The sequence below is a fragment of the Lactuca sativa genome, chromosome 1 (assembly GCF_002870075.4).
Source record: "Lactuca sativa cultivar Salinas chromosome 1, Lsat_Salinas_v11, whole genome shotgun sequence".
NCBI lineage: Eukaryota > Viridiplantae > Streptophyta > Magnoliopsida > Asterales > Asteraceae > Lactuca > Lactuca sativa.
Genome location: NC_056623.2, coordinates 195945208 through 195965877, shown reverse-complemented (window position 1 = coordinate 195965877; position 20670 = coordinate 195945208). Strand labels below are relative to the sequence as shown.

The following is a 20670-nucleotide window of genomic DNA, read 5'->3' as shown; positions in this document are numbered from 1 at the left end:
CAAAACACCCTGATTTCGCGGAGCATTCGTCGGTCTGTGGAGCTCGTAGAGGGGAGCTCCGCGAAATGTATGTCTATAGCCGAAATTTTTTGTTTTTCTATGACTAAATTTTAAAATCCCAAAAAAATATTCCTTTTTTGTTTGCTAAAACTAGAGAAGGGCGACCCTTAAATAAAAAATCAAGTAGGTTGCGATCTTATTTGGCACATTTTGTCCCAAATAATTGGTTAGACTTAAAACAGGGTTTTAGAAGAACAAACAGGAAACATAGTCGAAGCAGAAGCAGAAGAGAATGGCGAGTGGAATAGCAGGGGGAGGAGCGGGCGGGGGAGTGGAGTGGCACCAGAGGCCTCCAAATGCTAGGAACCCGATCGTCTTCTTCGACGTAACCATCGGAAGCATACCCGCCGGCCGTATCAAGATGGAGCTCTTCGCCGACATCGTTCCTAAAACGGCCGAGAACTTCCGGCAGTTCTGTACCGGAGAGTATAGGCAAGTTACTTCTTCTATAGAGTTTTTTTTATTAAACAATTATTTCCATTGCTCCATCCATCTCGATACTAAAATCCACTTTTAGGTCTCAAATATGTTGCTTTATGTTGAATTCTCATGATACAAAAAACCAAGAACAAAATTGATAATCGTAGTAAACGACAAAGTCATTACGATAGATAGAATTCTGAGGTAAAGTTTTCAAAATATCAAAAGTGGATTTCGAGTCTAATAAAGGACTTAGGGTTGAATCATTAAAATCAAAAGTTCCTGTAACTATGGCAGATTACGAGTATTACTTTGATGATTGTTATTGTTTAAATTGTTTCTTTGATGGTAGTGGTATCTATATCTTCCCTTTCTATGTTCTTCAATGTTACAGTCCTTTTTATGCATTCAATTTTGTTGGGTTAGGGTTTTAGACTTGTCTTTAGGCTTTAAACTTCATAACAATCAAAATTATTTGAAATGTTCATATTCATGGCATTTGGACACCCTTCCAAAGTGGAAAGAGTTTCACATTTCATATGGAATTACAAAAGATATGAGTGACATAATTGATAACCTGTAAAACATGACTATTCTTTTTACTAAAGAAATTGGTTTGTGAATAGTTTTACACAATTCATCTTTTCTACCCTCAATTTTTTTTCTTCCATGTTATCAAGTCCTTTCTACTAATTTGTTATCTACTTTATCTACTGGATATTCTGCAGGAAATCTGGACTACCTGTTGGATACAAAGGATGCCAATTTCATAGGATAATCAAGGATTTTATGATACAAGCTGGTGATTTCTTAAAGGTTTGTTTCTTTTCTTTCCATACATTATGCTTCACTATTCATTCCATTTTATCTTCAAGTGCGACTATAAAGCTAATGGAATTCCTGAAGTTGAATGACAATTATTTATTTATCTACTTCTTAGTATCTCAACTATTGATGCTCAAATTATGTATCTGTTACTTTAAAGAAAGAAACATCATGAATTCATGATAATAAGTAATTTACACAATGAATTTGCTTATAATCAGAAAGGAAGAAAAGAATTAGAAAATAATAAAGGAAGACTTGTATGCAGGGGGATGGCAGTGGATGTGTATCCATATATGGAAGTAAATTTGAAGATGAAAATTTTATTGCTAAACATACTGGACCTGGTCTTTTGTCAATGGTAAGTAAAATTTCACCATTATATTTTTGTTACTCATTCATATGTAGAATTTGGTTTATATTCTCTTGTTTTCTTTCTTTTTTATTTGTTAAATTGATGGAGTACACTTGTTGAAGAATAAATCAATAAACTTAAGCAACTTTTATATAACACCCCTTGAGAATAGGAAGCATACATGTATTCATAGAGATAAACATTGGAATGATATTCAATTGAAAAACCATAGCGTAAATGTAGGAATTCGGTTTTTGCCTAAAACTGTAATCAAACAGAAGAAATTCGGTTTCTATCCCCAAAAAATAGATCTTTTGTAAAAAAAGGTATTTTTTTTAGATTAATATTTGATATTTTTACCGAAGTTGATATGGTTTTATAATATTGATCATAATATCACATGATTTATGCGTTTTTTTTTATAATCTTTGCAGGCCAATAGTGGACCAAATTCTAATGGGTGCCAGGTACTTGTAATTTTTTATTTTCTTTATAATATTTATTACTAAAATAATATGACATATTATTTGTAATAAAGAATTACCTTGTAATGTTTTTTTATTTCTTTTGCAGTTTTTTTTGACTTGTGCTAAATGTGATTGGCTTGACAATAAGCATGTGGTATTTGGGGTATGTTCCTTTTTTCACCTTCTGCAAGATGAAATTAAATAAATAAATAATAACTACTTTCATCATAGTTTGAAAATTTTACCATGTACTTTATAGCAAATGTCATTCAAATATGAAACAATTTTCATTAGTGACATCAAACCTTTTTTTTTCTATTAAATATTAGGGCTAAATGCAAGAAAATGCAACATACTTTATAGGGTTAATCTCATAAAAAACTTTATATTTTTTGTTTTTTCTGGATTAAACCTCAACATTATTTTTTGGGTTAATCTCATAAAAGACCTTATATTTTTGTGTTTTTTTTCCAGATTAAACCTCAAATTTATTCTTTTACCTGAAAAAGGCTTTGTGTTTTTTTATTTTTTCCGATATGGCCCTTTTAGTCATTTTTTGTCAAAAAATTTTGTAAAATGTGAGGGTTTTTTCAAGAAAAACTAAAAAAGTTGAGGGTTTATTTTGACGCATTTGGAAGGTTGAGGGTTTTTTCGGAAAAAAATGAAAAAAATACAAGGTTTTTTTCACGCAAAAAATAAATTTGAGGTTTAATCCGGAAAAAACACAAAATTATAAGATATGATGTGTATTAGATTATCCTATGTTCATTTCTTTCTATTTCAACATTCTACTTGCAATTCTTTTCCTATTAACACATTGAAAAATCTACCTAATAATAGTATTATTGTACTTTGATTTATTTTTCTTGATAAAACATTATGCTTCAAAAAGTTTACCCTATTATAGCAATTTTTGTATTTAAATGAAAGTAAATAAACACTTTAATTGCTATTTATTTATTTATATTCAGAGAGTTCTTGGTGATGGTCTTTTGGTGGTGAGGAAAATTGAGAATGTGGCGACAGGACCAAATAACCGCCCTAAACTGCCATGCATTATCGCTGAATGTGGGGAGATGTGATGTGATCTATTACATTAGTTATTATACCAAAAAAGTGAAATGACTAAAATAACCCTGATCTAATGTAGAGCACTACTAGCTAAGCCAAAGAAAGGGTGTTTACAATTGGATATTTGAAATTTTAGATGATGTATGGATGGGATTTTCGGATTCAGATATTTTTGAACACCCTTTTGAACTTTTTATAATATTATGTTGACAAAATTGCAAAAATGGTTTTTGTGGTTGACAAAATTATGTGGTTTTGGTCCAAAAAGTTTTGGTGGTGCAACAGTGGTCCAATTTTGGATACCTTGTGTGGTTTTTGGATACCTTGTATGGTTTTGGTCCTTATGGTTATCATTTTCTTGTGGTTTTGGTTCATATCCTACCTAAAATGACAATTATGCTCTTAACTGATTCTTTTTTAATTTCTTTTAATTAATTTCTTTTAATTAATTTCTTATTATTTTAATTAAAAAAACCAAAAAAACCCACCCCACCTCTCCTAAGTCAACATCCTCTCTCTCTCTCTCTCTCTCTCTCTCTCTCTCTCTCACATAAAGACCCACCATTGGACTTTAAACCACCATCGTCAATCATTACCACCTTAAAATCTTCAATCAATTGTCGCCACCATATCTTCCCGCATCTCTACCACCACAAAAACGACCAGAGGCTCCTCGCCTAAGCCAACTTTCACATTCCAATCACAATCACCGCCACCATTGATCAACACTACTACCACTCGGTCAACACCACCAATATCTATGTAATTTCATCTCCTCGATGTGGAAATCAAAGCACAATAACTAGAAAATTATAGATCGGAGTGAAAAAAAAATTAGATTGAATATGGAATACATTAAAGCGCTTCAAGAACCTATAGGATTTCAGCAATTTAAGAATGTTCTCTATTGATGCTCGATTTCTTCATTGTTGTTTGATTTCTGACTGAATAAGAAGGGAATGTGATCTTTTTTATTATTGATTTATACTAGTCTGCGTATGCGTGTGTTGAGAACATGTATCTATGAACAAAAATGGCTAGGGATAAAGAGAAGGGGAGAGCGCAATAGGGATAATGTGTGTATGTGTGTGTTACAACCTCTTCTCATCAGCAACCATCTTCGATTAACCTCTACCCACCAACACCATCCCATACCACTTTTCACGTTTCATCTCCGACAACCACAAACTTTTATCCTCAAATAAAAATGAAATTCAACACCAAACCATACCAATACCAAATCAAAATCAAGAACAAACCTGCAACCAATATCAAAGCTTGTAAATCTTTTCAAGTCTTTTCAGTTCCAAAAATTGCCCCCCTCGGATCTAAAAAATTGAAAAATGGTTCTAGAAATCAATTCCCCCATCAAGAAGGTGTCGACAGGTTAAAGGATGGAGGGGGGAGATTGCCGATGATGGAAGACGAGTGTAGATGCACCGGTGATTGTGGAGATTCTTCGATCAAGGTTGTAGACAACACCTAGTTTTTTTGTAATGGGCTAGGGGTCTGAACAGGAAGGGAAAACAAGTATGGAGGTTTTTGTTATTTTGTTATTTTTTTAAAATTTTAAATAAAATAGATAATAAAAAATGAAAAAACAAATTATAAGGGCATAATGGTCTTTTTAAATAGATAGGGACTAAAAACAATAAAACGATCTAATTTTGGACCGTTTGTGCACCAAGATTTCGTTTTGGACCAAAATCATATAAATTTGCCAATCAAGACTATTTTTGCAATTTTGTCTGTTATGTTTGGCTACTTTGTTCTTTGTCAGAAATTGGCTTATCTGAGACACCTTTGGTTTGAATTTTAACACAGGCATTGAATGTTTTCTTTATCGACTTGATGCAAATAGAAAACTTTATAGTTAAATTGGTAATTAAATTTGTAAGAAAACATATTGTGTAAGATTTTAAGTTCAATTATGCCCTTAAAGTTTCTTTGTTGTGCAAAAACACCTCTTCTTTTTTCAATTATGTCTTTTCTTTTGCTTGCTGCAAAATTCCATAAAAGCTACTGTCATTTTATATTTCTTTGTTTAACTACCGAGAACATATTTTTTTTTCCTGATTTAATAATTTTAACAAAGGCATTGAATGTTTTCTTTATCGATAGTTCATATGGTATTATGCTTTTGTTGCGCTGTTTCTCTTCACATGATATAAAAAAGACTATTTTTCTTTAATAATTTAATTTTTAATTTATTTATTTATTGTTTACATATTTATTAAAATTAAAATGGCCCCACTCTATTTATAGTTTTTATGGCTAAATGATAAAAAAAAAAAAATTATTAGACGGTTAACATTTCCAAATTTTAGTCGGTTCCTCCAAAATTCATGGTTTTGTGGGTTTTTAAAAAAAAAAAAAAATTCAAAACTCTGAATTATTAAATCAGAAAAAAATTTATTTTCTCAGTAGTTAAACAAAGAAATATAAAATGATAGTGGTTTTTATGGAATTTTGCGAGGCATAATTGAAAAAAGAAGGGGTGTTTGCATTAATTCATTAAGAAGGGGTGTTTTTGCACAACAAAGAAACTTTAAGGGCTGTTAAGGTAAATATAACAAACAAAGACCATTTGGAAGATCAGCCTTGCAACACCACATTGATCCGCCTCCTCACTGCTTTGTTTTCGTTTGGAGCGACGAATCGAAAGTAAACAAGAAAGAGAAAATGGCGTTCGCGATGAGAGTGAAGGTTCCACCAAACTCTGCGAATTTGCAAGAAGCTAGGCATCGAACCTTTGATTTCTTCCGTGCAGCTTGCAGATCTATTCCTTCGATCATGGATATTTATAACCTATACGATGTTGTAAACCCTTCTGAGCTTCGCTCCACCATCGCCGCCCAAATCCGCAAGAACGCCCATATCACTAACCCTAAGGTATCTCCTAACCCCATATCGCCTTTAAATTCATTTTTGTTGTTGTACATCTCCAATCTAGGTAAGAGACTAGGTAAATTTGTGGTTCTAGCTATTTATCTGATGGGTATGTTTGGATTTCAAAATTCTCTCTATGGGTTTTGGTGTTTTGGGGATTTAGAGTAATGTTCCTCCCACTGGACTTCAGTCAATTTCTGTCATTGTCGTTTTGAGCTATACTAATCGTGTATGTAAAATGTTCTAGCTTTAAGTTGATAAGTTAAAGCTTTGCTATAAGTTGAAGAAACTCGTTTATAAATACACATCAAGTTGTTTATTTACTTCTTAAGAGTCTTGAAGCTTTATAGATTTTGTCAAATGCCTAAAGGGTTTTAATGGTTATGCCATCTAGAATGCTGTGTTGTATACACCTTTTTAAAGATTTATCCTCTACTCTTCTCATTCCTTGGTCCTTTTTAAGTCATTCACTTAGAAATTCCTGTTATTAAAAATCATTTAAATGAAAATTAGCTCACTAAGGTTTTGTTGCAACATCTTTATCATCCTGGATTTGTTGGGATTATGAAGCCTAAGTTGTCAGGCTTTAATACTTCCATGAATCATTTATGGGATTTATGCGTTTATAGATGAGCTTTTACTTTATTTATTTTTGGGTGTGTGATGTGAATCATATTTAGTTTTTTTTCTTCATTTTAATGGAGTCAACCATTCCATTCCTTCTTCTATTAATATCCTTACATATAATCTTCATATTTAGTTTTTTTTTTCCTCCATTAAATGACCAAGTTTTTCTTAACTTTTTCTTTCATTAACAAACAAAACTATACTCCAATCCTCCAAAGAGCAAACATCAAAATCAAAAGAACAAAAAAGGAACCTAACTTGACACCCAAAATAATTACTTTTCATCTCTTTTTGCTTCCTTAATGATTAACCCTTTATTCTTCTCATTACATATTACCTAATTTATCTATTTCTTTTTTATATACTTACTCGTCTATGATTCTTATTAACTTTGTTTAAGAAATGCTTCCAAAAACCTCATCGTCTTTGATTTGTTTGAGAAATCTTTAAAAAGAGAAAGAAAAAGAATGAAAATTTGAGAAACTCATGTCGAATGAAAAGAGAAAGAACGAAAATTTTAAATTTTGAGAAACTCATTTTGGAGAAATTTTTTTCAAAAACTTATGGTGAGGTATTTCGTATTGAACGAACAGTTGCATGATTAATTGATGATAAATACTAATTTACGCTAATATCAAAAACTTATGGATTATTCAAGTAAAAGTTATTTGATGTATTGATAATTGAACATTATAGTTTGGATAAATAAATAATGCTTCGTTTTAATGGAACTAGAGACATATTCACACAACAGTAAACTCTTAAGCAGGCATTTTAGTATTTAAACATAAATCTGTATATGGCTATTTCTTTTTAACTTAATCCGGACAGAATGACTTAATAAAAGAACAAACTCCTCTCACGTTAAAATTGATGAATATTGTGACATTTGTTTTTTATTGGGAGTGTAAGGGTAAAATGGTCATTTTGTAGGTGATTGATATGCTGCTATTCAAGGGAATGGAAGAGCTAAGCAACATAACAGAACATGCAAAGCAACGGCATCATATTATTGGCCAATATGTGGTTGGTAATAAAGGGCTTGTTCAAGATGTGGATACAAAGGATGAAGGATTATCTCCATTTCTCAAAAATTTCTACAATTCCAACTACTAATGAACATCTCAATCCCCATGATTAAGTCTTGTTTTATGTGTTGGTTTTCAAATAAAAAACATGTTTCTTGGATTCTTGTATGAATAACATCATCCTTTTGCTTATTACAAGCAAATTTGTTGGATACTAAAACAAAATTTTCTCTAAGTCTTTTTTGGGGGTTACCCTTTGTTGGCTATACAATATGGAAATTGATGCTTGTTTATCCACTTTAGATTTCAAAATGGTTGAGTGTTTGCTTTCAATATTTGATGATGAGAAGGTGAGAAGTTCACATATTGGAAAGAAAGCGAGATTGTATGTGTGTGTGTGTGTTTTAAATTATTTATTTAGGTGGACAAAAAGTTGTAATATTTGTTTTCTTGATATTAATTTTACTCTCAGTCCAATGCATTACAAACACAGACATAATCTTATTATTTTAATAATATTCTGAAGCATGATTATGAACATTATTTTGTTGTATAAATTGAATAAAAAAATTGATACACGATAGCATATATATGTATGCAATCAACCGTGCGAAAAATATATCGATACAAGGTTGGTAATTATTGGAATTGAAGTTTAAAATTGTTTATTTTTTTATACTAACCGAATCTCTGTCTTTAACCTTTAAGACTAGTAATAATATTGAGCAAATGGTGAGCCAACTCAACATATCTATTAATTTTTAGAAAGATAAAATAATGGCAAAACATTTTGGTTTTTAATATTTAAATATGATTATTAGATTAAAATTTCTATACTAATAAAAGAGTAGCTTTTTTGCCATGTGTCATCATATTAGACATTTTAATTAATGTGTTGCCACTTATTAATTTATTAGTTTTCTATTTTAAATTTATTAGACATCCTCATTAATGTGATTCTATTTTAAATTTTAAATTTTAAATTATTGTTTTCATTAATTCAAAAATAAAAAATATCTAATATATATTAAAAATTAATTTTATATATTTATTTGAATCAATGATTATAATTCCACATAACTAATAATATCTCTTAAATTAATAATTTATTTAAAATACCTTATTAATAATTTTGAGTTTTTACTATAAAAGTTTGATTAATTTTATAACCGTGGTTTCCACGGGTTATAAACTAGTAATAATATAAAAACACTTGCCAAGTCTTTCGAATATAGAAAGACTAAGTACTAAATGACATTAAATACTTGCTTAGTGATATTGCAAATTATGTTTGAAAGAGATGATGCGGATGGTCTTATGATTACATCTTTAGAACTTGAAAGACTTGTAATAATATTAATTCTTTTTATTTTTTATTTAATATACTTAATATATTAACTTTTTATTATATAAATGTATTTATAAATTAGATATCCTTTAATTTTTATATTTTTAAAATCAATTGTTTATATATTATAACTAAGAGTAAGATAAAGTGCTTTTCCGATGTTAATATTTTTGAAATGTTTAGTTAGTTTAATTAAAAATTTATTATTATTTGAATAATAGATATTAATAATTATTGTTTATTTAAATTATAAATAATTATATTCATGTTATTCTATTATTCAATAATTAAGAATTTGTTAAAAATATATAGTTGTTGAGTTGATGCGATAGTGAGACCATACTCGAAAGATAATTGATATTGCATACTAATATAGAAACAAGGGAAATCTTCAAAAAAAGTCTCAATATTTTGGAAAAATCTTTAATAAAGTCCTAAATTTTATTTGTCGAACAAAAAAATCCTGACTTTTTCACTTTTTGAATAGAAAAGCCCAAGAAACCGACTAACTTATTCATTTTAGCCCATTTTGACCTGTTCAGCAGGTTATGAGACTAAATTGTTAATTTTTCAAAAATAATGGATTTTTTTTTGCAGATTTCATCAAAATTTGTATATAATGTATAAACATATTTTTTATGTATTTATATTTATTTTTACATATTTGTGTATTTTTTAAGTTTTTATATGTATATATTTACGTATTTTTATGTATTTTAGATGTATAAACATATTTTTTTTTACTTACTTATATGTATTTTAAACCATTTTACATAATTTTTTTAATGTATTTTTATGTGTTATTTTGTTACGTATTTATATCTATTTTTAAGTATTTTACATATTTTTTTGAGTAAATTACACGAATGGTCCCTATGGTTTATGTTGGGTTCAAAGTTATCCATATATGACTTTGTAAATGTGTTGAATTTTGTAAAACCCACTTGCATGTGGTGCATTAGCCTTTTGACTTATGAGATAGAGAGTGAGAGAGAGACAAGTAAACACCTCTATATAAGGTGGGTTCATACCACTCGTAGAGGGGTGCTTGAGAGATGTAACATTGAATGTGTGTGTGTGTTATTTATGTAGATTTAAATCTAGATCCCTTTTTGTGTAACACTATACATAATCGAATGCATCTCTTAACCACCAAAATCACCATGTTCATTGTGTGTTCTTTAATTTCGCATGTCAAACCATGTTCATAAATCACTACAGTTTAGGGTAATTTGCGTGTGTGGTCCCTAACTTATTTTTTTTAACTCGGAAGGTCCCTATTGTTTGTTTTTGTTACGCGTTTGGTCTCTGTCTTACCTAAAAAAACTATTTTGCCATTGATTTTTTTAATTTATTTAAATAAACACACCCTCAACCTAACCCCCCTCACCTTACATTACATACCCCTTTATTTTTCTCTATTTAAATAATAGTCTTTTTAGATAAGAAATGGACCAAGGGCATAACAAAAACAAACAATAGAGATTTTCCGAGTTAAAAAAATAAGTTAGGGACCAAACACGCAAATTAATCCAAACCATAGGGACAATTCATGTAATTTTTATGTGTTTTTTTATGTATTACGTATTTGTGTATTTTTAAAATTTTTTTTTATAGAACTTTATGTATTTTAAATGTATAAACGTATTGTTTTACGTGTTTATATGTTTTTTTTTAAGTACTTTACATATTTTTTTGTGTATTTTTATGTGTTTTTTATGTATTATGTATTTGTATGTATTTATGTATTTTTTTTTTAGTTTTTTATATAGATTTTATGTATTTTTCATGTTTAATCGTATTGTATTTAGGTATTTATGTATTTTTTTTACTTTAAGTCATCTTCATCATTTCATTTAATTCGCAGAGTTTTTTCAAGTATGTTTAGATGGTTTTACTACATACCCATATATTTTAAGCTTTTTCCATTCGATGTTTAATTTCAAGATAAGCTATTGAAAATAGCTTAAAATATATGGGTATGTAGGAAAACCATCTAAACATATTCGAAAAAAGTCATATAAATTTTATGAAATGGTGAAGACGACTTGAAGTAAAAAATACATAAATATGTAAAAAAAAAATACAGTTATACATTTAAAATACATAAACATCTATATAAAAAACTTTAAAAAAATACATAAATATATAAAAATACATATAAATACGTAATACATAAAAAAACACATAAAAGTATATAAAATACTTAAAAATACATATAAACATGTAACAAAATACGTTTATGCATTTAAAATACATAAAAATACATACACATCTATATAAAAAAAAACTTTAAAAAATACATAAATACATAATATATATAAAACAATAACACATCAAAATAAATAAAAAATTTATAAAATACTTAAAAAATGTATATAAATACGTTAAAAAGTATGTTTATAAATTTAAAATACATAAACGATGTAAACATATACATATAAAAACTTACAAAAAGACATAAATATGTAAAAATATAAATAAATACATAATACATAAAAATAACATATAAAAATACATAAACAATTGTGTAAATACTTAAAAATATATATAAATACATAAAAAATATGTTCATACATTTAAAATACATAAACATATACATATAAAACTTAAAAAAAATACAAAAGTACGTAATAATAGATATAAATATGTAAAAGAAATACGTTTATACATTATATATAAGTTTTGACGAAATCTGCAGAAAAGTCTCATTATTTTGGAAATATTAACGATTTGGTCCTATGACCTGCTGAACAGGTCAAAAATGACTAAAGTGAATAAATTAACCAATTTCATGAGCTTTTCTATTCAAAAAGTTAAAAAGTCGGTACTTTTCTATTCAAAAAATAAAACTTAGGACTTTATTACAATTTTTTCCCAAATATTGAGACTTTTCTAGTAGATTTGTCGTAGAAACAATTGCTTTCAAGAATATATTTATGGACACTTCGATTTCTATTGTTGAAACTAGTAAGATATATGTCATGGAGGGCATAAATTTTATACATTTTGTGAAAAAACAAATGTTTTGGAAATCCAAAAGTGACATTTGGATTTTTTGTAATTGTGATTCCTTATTAAAATGAAGCAAATGTAGAAACAACGGGTGGCTACGCGAGAGACTTTACTTTATTTTAATTTTTGAAAGTATGAGATTTTTTTTGGGGGTTTTACAGGGAAAAAAATGATGCAAAAGAGGGGCTTTCAGCAAAATAGAGTGACAAAAAATGTTATTTTACCAAAATATGAGTTTAGCTCATTAAAATATATGATGAAATCCAATTCCAAGTGGGGTCCATCCAATATATTGGATTTGCCAATGGCTAAGGAATTAGGTGACATGTTTGTTGTTTGAGATACAACAAATAGACGCGACTTCGAGGCTTGTCAATGATTCGTTTTCTAATTGTAGTTTCCTTTAGGGAAAATGACTTATATGGGTAATTATGTTTCAAAATCGTTCAAAAAATACCATCCAAGTTTGGTGTGTCCAAAAAACACCATCCAAGTAAAACATTTGTATAAAAAACACCAACGAAGTACATTCTTTATTCAAAATTGACATTTGGTAACCGGCAATTACCGGTAAAAAATAAGTAAAGGAAAAAAACAACAAGAAAATGACTCAAAGAGGTAACTATGTTTCAAAATCGTTTGAAAAACACCAACCAAGTTTGGTATGTTCAAAAAACACCATCCAAGTAAACTTTTTGTACAAAAAACACCAACAAACTATATGTTTTGTTCAAATATTACCCACCGATAATTGGTTCTTACAGGTTAAATGATAACTTAGCTTAACTATTATGACATGGCATAATAATGATTAACAAAACAATAAATGATATATTCCTCCTTTAAAAACCGATTTAGGGTTTCTTCATGGACTTCTTCTTCTCCTATGATTGCTCTTCTTCTTATAAAGTGATGATCTCAAACTCAAGTCCAAAACCCTAACTCTTAACTTAAGGCAAAAAGGGCTCCTTTACCCCTGCCTCAATGGGCCTCCCTCCCCCTAAGGTCTAAATCCATAAAAAGCCCAAAAAGGCATCCAAGCCCAATTACAAGGCATCTAAGGCCTAATATGGCCCAAGAACCCCTAACATGGCCTTAAGCCCAAAAATGACCTGCTACAATCAGGTGGGCCCGATGCCTAACTTAAACAAGTCCATTCATACGCCCAGCATATGCTGAAGCCTCTGCGATCTGGATTTTATGCAAGTACGCTTGGCGTACTCCTACGTACGCCCATCGTACTCGGCTAGGCTCAAGAACCGCAAATCTTCTGAAGGCCATAACTTCTTCATTCTAAGTGTGGTTTCGTCATTCTTTATATCTATGGGAGCTAATTTATGCATCAGACTGCCATACCGATGGTTATGGCCTTCAGATTGCAATTCTTAGTGTTACCTTTATGCTAAATTAGATTTCGTCATTCCAAGGTCCAACCGAGGGTAGGGACCGAGTGTTTGGTTTGTGTTAGAGCCCAAGGGCATATCAGTAAGTATCAGTTCGAGCCTTTATAAAGTTTGGGTTTATGTTAGAAAAGTTTTATGGCAAGGGAGAGTTGATAGTATTGTAGAGCTTCTCGTTTCCTTCACGTGGATATAAAGAACGAAATTGGACTTAGAATGAAGAAATTATGGCCTTTAGAAGATTGGCGGTTCTTGAGCCTAGCCGAGTACGATGGGTGTACGTAGGAGTACACCGGACATACTTACATAAAATCCAGATTGCAGAGGCTTCAGCATATGTTGGGCTTATGAATGGACTTGTTTAAGTTAGGCATCGGGTCCACCTGATTGTAGCAGGTCATTTTTGGGCTTAAGGCCATGTTAGGGATTCTTGGGCCATATTAGGCCTTAGATGCCTTGTATTTGGGCTTGGATGCCTTTTTGGGCTTTTTGTGGATTTAGACCTTAGGGGAGGGAGGCCCATTGAGGCAGGGGTAAAGGAGCCATTTTTGCCTTAAGTTAAGAGTTAGGGTTTTGGACTTGAGTTCGAGATCATCACTTTATAAGAAGAAGAGCAATCATAGGAGAAGAAGAAGTCCATGAAGAAACCCTAATCGGTTTTTAAAAGAGGAATATATCATTTATTGTTTTGTCAATCATTATTATGTCATGTCATAATAGTTAAGCTAAGTTATCATTTAATCTGTAAGAATAAATTACCGGTGAGTATTATTTGAACAAAACATATAGTTTGTTGGTGTTTTTTGTACAAAAAGTTTACTTGGATGGTGTTTTTTGAACATACCAAACTTGGATGGTGTTTTTTGAACGATTTTGAAACATAGTTACCTCTTTAAGTCATTTTTCTGTTGTTTTTTCCTTTATTTATTTTTTACCGGTAATTGCCGGTTACCAAAGGTCAATTTTGAACAAAGAATGTACTTCGTTGGTGTTTTTTGTACAAATGCTTTACTTGGATGGTGTTTTTTAGACACACCAAACTTAAATGGTATTTTTTGAACACTTTTGAAACATACTTACCCGTATAAGTCATTTTCCCTTTCCTTTATTTAGGCAGGTATTTGCTAATTTGTTCCCCAATTTTAAACGACTTAGAATTCATTCATATGATCGCATAACATTTGCTTGTATAGAATTTGCAATTTGATCATAATAGTAATGATTTTCTAGGTGTTAAGAGTTTTGCAAGTAGAGATATATTACTCTAGATCAACATTTATAGAAGATGAGACAATATTTTAATTTTAATCCAAATGCATAAATTGCATCGAGATGAAAAAAGACCAACGAACAACAAGGCTATTGTTAACCCTCTATGGATTGCAAAATGAACTCATTTAAAACTTCATTCACAAATAAAGCTTAATATTATTGACCCATTGGACTCTATTGAGGATTTTATAGCACCTCATTGCTATGAAACCAAAAATACCTCTTGCTATTATGCATGATTTTCTCGTTTTTTGTCGCTTTGCATGAGACAACCATTAAAGCGCACATTGTCCCTCAATGGATTTCAAGTTGTCATCTCTTAATAAGAAAATAAGACGAATGAGCAATTACTTTTCTCATATGAAAGCTCAAAATACATTTCTTAATGCATTACCTAAATGTTATGTTTTATTTAAATAGATACTCTCTTCATATATAGCTTACCGAATTAAGTCAAGAAAGAGTAGCTAAGTTTTAATACCAATATCTCCGAATGAGAATCCCAACTCAACTCAACTATCCGAAAATCCATTACACAAGTTTTACTTAAATAAAAAAAAAAAGCGAAAACATAAATGTGCTCTCAATGAGTTGACTCGCTATTTTCTAACTTTTGTTGTTGTCTCTTGGAATGTTCAAATCCTTAAACACCGGGCTATCGACTCCAACTCCCATTGCATTCAGACCGTTGTCCACATACAGAACTGTCCCTGTGATGGCTGAAGCCAATGGGGATGCCAGAAAAGCAGCCGCGTTTCCCACCTCCTCTGTTTAATTCCATTTATTAGTAAACGAGGGTAAAATCGTCATTTACTTGCATTTCATTTTTTTTTAAAACCATACGAGGGTAATAAAATGGTCATTTACTAGCAAGATTAGGGAAGAATACTATGCGCGTGCTTGTGCTTAATTCCATTTTATTTTATCACTATTAGTACGCGAGGGTAAAATCATCATTTACTTACAGTTAATTTTTCAAAACCATACGAGGGTAAAATGGTCATTTTACTAGCAAGATTAGGGAAGAACAAGTTGTACTATGCATGTGCTTGTGCTTAATTCCATTTTTTTTATCACTATTAGTACACGAGGGTAAAATCGTCATTTAATTTTCAAAACCATACGAGGGTAAAATGGTCATTTTCCTAGCAAGAATAGGGAAGAACAAGTTGTACTATGCATGTACTTGCACTTAATTCCATTTTTTTTATCAGTACACGAGGGTAAAATCGTCATTTACTTACATTTAATTTTTCAAAACCATACGAGGGTAAAATGGTCATTTTCCTAGCAATATTAGGGAAGAAAAAGTTGTACTGTGCTTGTGCTTAGCAAGCACGGACTAAAAATAGGACCCATAATAGCAACATACTTATAAGGGTAAAATGGTCATTTAACACAACTAAACTGACCTGCAGATAGCTCTTTCATTAAAGGTGCATTCTCGGATGAATAATCAATCATCATATCAATGAATCCGATAGCTTTAGCAGCACGACTTCTTAAAGGTCCTGTTAAAACATATTTAATTAATTATTTAATAAAATTAACAATAATTAAATGGCAAATAACACAAAAGAACAACTTACTTTTATTATTTTATTGATTTACTTACTCAAACTGTTTTTTTGTAGTCATTAAACCATTATATACTTTTCTTGTTCGATTAAAAAAAAGCCATTTTCTCAGTTACCCTGGTGTCGGAAAAGGGCATTATTGTAATTCTAATCCATAAAAGGGCAAAAATGTAAATCAGTAATTACCTGCAGATATAGTGTTCACTCTGACTCTATGTTTTCTTCCAGCTTCAAAAGCAAGTACCTGAAAATAAAGTGATGACCAATCACAGTTAATGGAATTCTATTAAAAAAAAACACCACCATTATTATAAAAATTAAAAAAAATAAAAATAAAAATAAATTATTAACCTTTGTGTCACTCTCTAAAGCAGCCTTGGCTGAACTCATACCTCCACCATATCTGCATCATAAAAAAAAATACAATTATAAAATGTTCTCTGAACGAATAAATGATGTTAAAATATTGAAGGAAAAACAAAATAAGGGCAAATTTGTAAATAATAAGCTGTTAGTTACCCTGGTATGATTCTTTCAGATGCAATGTAGGTCAAAGAAATTGAAGCACCCCCTGTTTACATAAAAGATATCAACTATAAATGTAAGAAATATATAACTTTTTTTTATTTATATTTGTACTTTGGAGAATAAACAAATAAATAAATACCTGGGTTCATTATTGGGATAAAATGCTGGAGCAAAGATACATAAGAGTAGCTGGATGCTGAGATAGCTGCAAGATACCCATACCTTGATGTTTCCAATAGTGGTTTGCTTACCTGTTTGTGAATTGTTTAATTACCAAAATACCCTCAACACTATTGTTTCTTTATTACTTCATACAAGAAAGAACAAGTAAATGGATAAAAAATAAGGGTGTGTCATAAGAAAATCTTATATTACATGTAAATAGAATGTTTAATTTTAACTCTACTTTGTACATTTGTTATTTATAATTAATTAATTTTGAAATTTACAAAAAAATAATAATAATAATAATAAAATAAGATTATATTAGAAAATACCTCGGGTCCATTAGCTAGTGAATGCACAAGAATATCAATGGTGCCAAAGTCCTCTTTTACAGATTCAGCAACTTCCTGCATAACATAAAATACCAAATCAAATTATTCAACAAGTTTTAACAAAAAGACGTAAATACCCTTCCTCATCCTCATCATAGATAATAGCGGAATTTATACCTTAACAGTCCATTTTGAGGATCCAGCATAACGTTTATTTGCTTTTACCTGCACAATTTAGCATTATTATAAAATATATATATATATATATATATATATATATATATATGACATGATGCCTTATAATGCCAAAAAATTGGAGGAATATTATCTTGAAAATTAAACATACATCTTCAGGAACATCTTCAGGGCAATCATAAACTGCATCTAATGGATAAACTTTAGTAATTTCCATCAAAGATCCATCTGGCAACCTAAAAAAAATAAAAAATAAAAACACTTACTAGTTAGTTACAAAATCAGACTCTTGTTTTAGACCTTTTTTTTTGTTATAAATGCAAGAAATAGCAATAAAATTTTGTTGATTTGTTTATTAAAGCATCTTACTTTCATTTCTTCCTATTACAACAGTTGTACTTTGAAAATCTTACTATTTTTAGCAATTCATACAAAGCAAATTTCAGTGCTAAAATGGCGTAATTGGATATTTTTCAACCTTATTATTAATAAGAGAAAAATTGAAAAGAACAACGGTGTAATGGAAGGAAAAATAATGAGGGCAAATTTGTAAAAAGGTTCGGCTTAAAGGGGAAAGCTTCATTTCCTTGACTTTCTCTATTAAGTCATTCTTTCTGTATTAAGTCAAAAAAAAAAAAAAAAAAACTTATAATTATATTTATTAAAAATAATTGGTAGAAAGTAGAGACTTACACACGTGATTCATCAAACTTTCCCCTTCGAAGACTTGTCTCAAATATATTGAGTGCCTACAACAAATGAACATTCATCAACAACAAAAAAAACATTTTTTTTTCTTAATACTTTGAAAAAATTACAAATCATAGAAATGAAATTAGTTTGTATTTAGATCATGGAATTGCTATAATTTGTGATGTAAAATTAACAGGAAGAAATGAAAGTAGGATGCTTTCAATTACAATAATAAAAAATCAATGAAAGTACATTGTTATTTCTTGCATTTAACCAATTTTAATAAATTCTTACCGGGACCCACGTGCCAACAAGGATTTCAGCTCCAGCAGCAGCTAGAGATTTTGCTATTGCCCATCCATATCCATTATCATCAGCTATTCCAGCAATGAATGCCCTTTTTCCTACAAATAATTTCATAAAATCAATCATGTTTTTCATTCAATAAATAAATAAAATTGGAAGTATAATGCTTTAATAGAAAGAAATAAAAGAAAGCAAATTACTTTTTCTTGCATTTAGACAAAAGAAAACAAGATTGGAAATCTAACCTCTGAGATCAACAGGCAATCCAGGGAGGGGTTTTGTGTCGTTTGACTCAGACATTGCTTTTGTGACAATTCGGTTAAATTTCAGGGTGTTGGGTGTAATTTTCTGAGATATTACATGTGTTGAAGAGATGTGACAAGAGCTCTTAAGCTTCATCCATGGCGCCTCTTTAATCCCACTGCTGAAAACTGCAACACTTGGCTTTGAAACTTCACATGAAGCAAAAGTGAAGGGTTTTGCTATAGCAACATGCATGTTTGAAGTCGCAGTTGCCATTTCACTATATGTTGAATATCAAAAACTGCAGTCATGAAAGTAAATGAATTATTATAGGAGGTGTTAAAGAAGGGTAACATGGTCATTTACTTTTATTCAGATGGTTCATTTGGTCCAAGAAAGAATTTTGTATAAAATTTTCAAACTGTAATGTTGGAATAGGAAGAAATGAAGGTAAGTTGATATTTCTTGGATCTAATAATGATCAAACTTGATATCTTTGAAATCTTCTATAGTTTTTCAAGATAACAAAAGGGAATAAGCTTTTGGGCAACTATGGCCAAAAGACCATGGATTCAAGTCTCGAAAACATCATTCTTGCAAAATATTCGTTACATAAGCTTGAAAAAACTCATTTTAGTTTTCTATTTGAAAACGCCAGTGAGCTGCTTTGATTCACCAAAAGATCATAAATTTCATTTCAGAGTGGTGCATTTAGTCCGAACTTGAACAAAATCATTTCAGTTTTGAATTCGAAGAAAACAACTTGATATCAGGAACAAAAACCGATAAAAATCAGCAACGTTTAGTTAAACCCTAAAACCCACAACGATAAACCTGAACTTAGATCAAGGTAACAATAAAATCGCATAGTTATCAAAGCAAAACCGCGATCAAATGCAATGCACCAAATCAGAAGGACAATTTACGATTATAAACAAGGGTTGAGTGTCACTGACCTATCTGATCTGCGAAAACCTTGAACAATCAATCTTTCGAGTTCCTACTCACACCTTGGTTGGTTATATATGGTAATAAAGCTTCGATAATAACTAAGCTGAATTATATCGCTGTCTTTGTGTGTGCCGTTGGAGAGCTTTGGAAGTTCCGAAAACAGGTCAGCAACCATGGGAATTTATGTAAGAACCTGCAAAATTTGGGCTTTAGGCCAACTAGTTGCCCAATGGCCAAATGGGTTTCAACTCTCAACTCTCAAGGGCTACAAAATCCTGGTATAGCTTTACTTTTGGTGTTCTAGATACATTTTGGCCTTAAAGATTATATCCCATTAATGTAAAATAACTCTGCTTGAAAAATGGGATTTCGGCCTAACCTATACCAAAATAGATCCTATCAAGTTGGTGGTTATATATATTATGGGACAAAAAAAAAAAAAAAAAAGATATTTTTGATTTGTTATTTTGTTATATGTTTTTTCCTTTTGTGAAATATTTGTGTCAACATCTTAAATTTGACATTCTTGTTGGTCGATCTAGAATTCTAGATTTGTGGTTTATTGCCTCATAAAAAATTCTACTACTTTGGGTCAGTTATCGACAAAGTCATCTTCTTTTTATTGAAAACTAGATTATGACCCGCGTTAAACGCAGGGAACTTATAAATAAAATATAAATGTATATAGATATTGCAGAATAATTAAAAAAAATCAGTGTTATTAATATTATTGAATTGTATAGAAAATACACTGAAATCGATAAATATATATAGTCGTCGAAAGACCTCTCTGTAGACAATATTTTTTTATTAAGTGAACGACCTTCCTCGTCACAAAGTAACTTCAAACTTTTTTTACTTATGACACGGGAAACAACTACATAACTGACCATGAGCGAAAAC

General features: G+C 30.2%; 3 protein-coding genes across 3 annotated transcripts; 2 read left to right on the top strand and 1 right to left on the bottom strand.

Annotated features, from left to right (window-relative positions):
• The first annotated feature begins 210 nt into the window (after nt 1–210).
• LOC111891895 (peptidyl-prolyl cis-trans isomerase CYP22) lies at nt 211–3422 on the top strand. The gene is made up of 6 exons (XM_023887956.2): nt 211–492; nt 1209–1296; nt 1574–1666; nt 2095–2127; nt 2234–2290; nt 3099–3422. Exons 1-6 carry the CDS (start codon nt 293–295, stop codon nt 3207–3209), a joined length of 582 nt encoding a protein of 193 aa, XP_023743724.1. The 5' UTR covers nt 211–292; the 3' UTR covers nt 3210–3422.
• A 2373-nt stretch (nt 3423–5795) lies between these two features.
• LOC111891896 (NADH dehydrogenase [ubiquinone] 1 alpha subcomplex subunit 6) lies at nt 5796–8039 on the top strand. The gene is made up of 2 exons (XM_023887957.3): nt 5796–6090; nt 7648–8039. Exons 1-2 carry the CDS (start codon nt 5881–5883, stop codon nt 7828–7830), a joined length of 393 nt encoding a protein of 130 aa, XP_023743725.1. The 5' UTR covers nt 5796–5880; the 3' UTR covers nt 7831–8039.
• Nucleotides 8040–15167: 7128 nt separating this feature from the next.
• On the bottom strand, nt 15168–20117 carry LOC111891898 (enoyl-[acyl-carrier-protein] reductase [NADH], chloroplastic). The gene is made up of 13 exons (XM_023887960.3): nt 19773–20117; nt 18819–19117; nt 18562–18671; nt 18268–18323; nt 17726–17810; nt 17557–17604; nt 17380–17454; nt 17022–17133; nt 16874–16925; nt 16706–16757; nt 16541–16598; nt 16190–16288; nt 15168–15544 (listed from the first exon to the last, which is right to left on the bottom strand). Exons 2-13 carry the CDS (start codon nt 19090–19092, stop codon nt 15384–15386), a joined length of 1182 nt encoding a protein of 393 aa, XP_023743728.1. The 5' UTR covers nt 19093–19117; nt 19773–20117; the 3' UTR covers nt 15168–15383.
• Nucleotides 20118–20670: the final 553 nt, after the last annotated feature.

Coding starts and splice junctions, on each gene's coding strand:
- LOC111891898 (XM_023887960.3), bottom strand. CDS start 19,092: ATGGCAACTGCGACTTCAAACATGCATGTTGCTATAGCAAAACCCTTC. Junction 18,672..18,818: donor ATTGCCTGTTGATCTCAGAG/GTTAGATTTCCA, acceptor AATTATTTGTAG/GAAAAAGGGCATTCATTGCT. Junction 16,758..16,873: donor TCTGAAAGAATCATACCAGG/GTAACTAACAGC, acceptor TTTATGATGCAG/ATATGGTGGAGGTATGAGTT.
- LOC111891896 (XM_023887957.3), top strand. CDS start 5,881: ATGGCGTTCGCGATGAGAGTGAAGGTTCCACCAAACTCTGCGAATTTG. Junction 6,091..7,647: donor CCCATATCACTAACCCTAAG/GTATCTCCTAAC, acceptor GTCATTTTGTAG/GTGATTGATATGCTGCTATT.
- LOC111891895 (XM_023887956.2), top strand. CDS start 293: ATGGCGAGTGGAATAGCAGGGGGAGGAGCGGGCGGGGGAGTGGAGTGG. Junction 493..1,208: donor TTCTGTACCGGAGAGTATAG/GCAAGTTACTTC, acceptor GATATTCTGCAG/GAAATCTGGACTACCTGTTG. Junction 1,667..2,094: donor GACCTGGTCTTTTGTCAATG/GTAAGTAAAATT, acceptor TAATCTTTGCAG/GCCAATAGTGGACCAAATTC.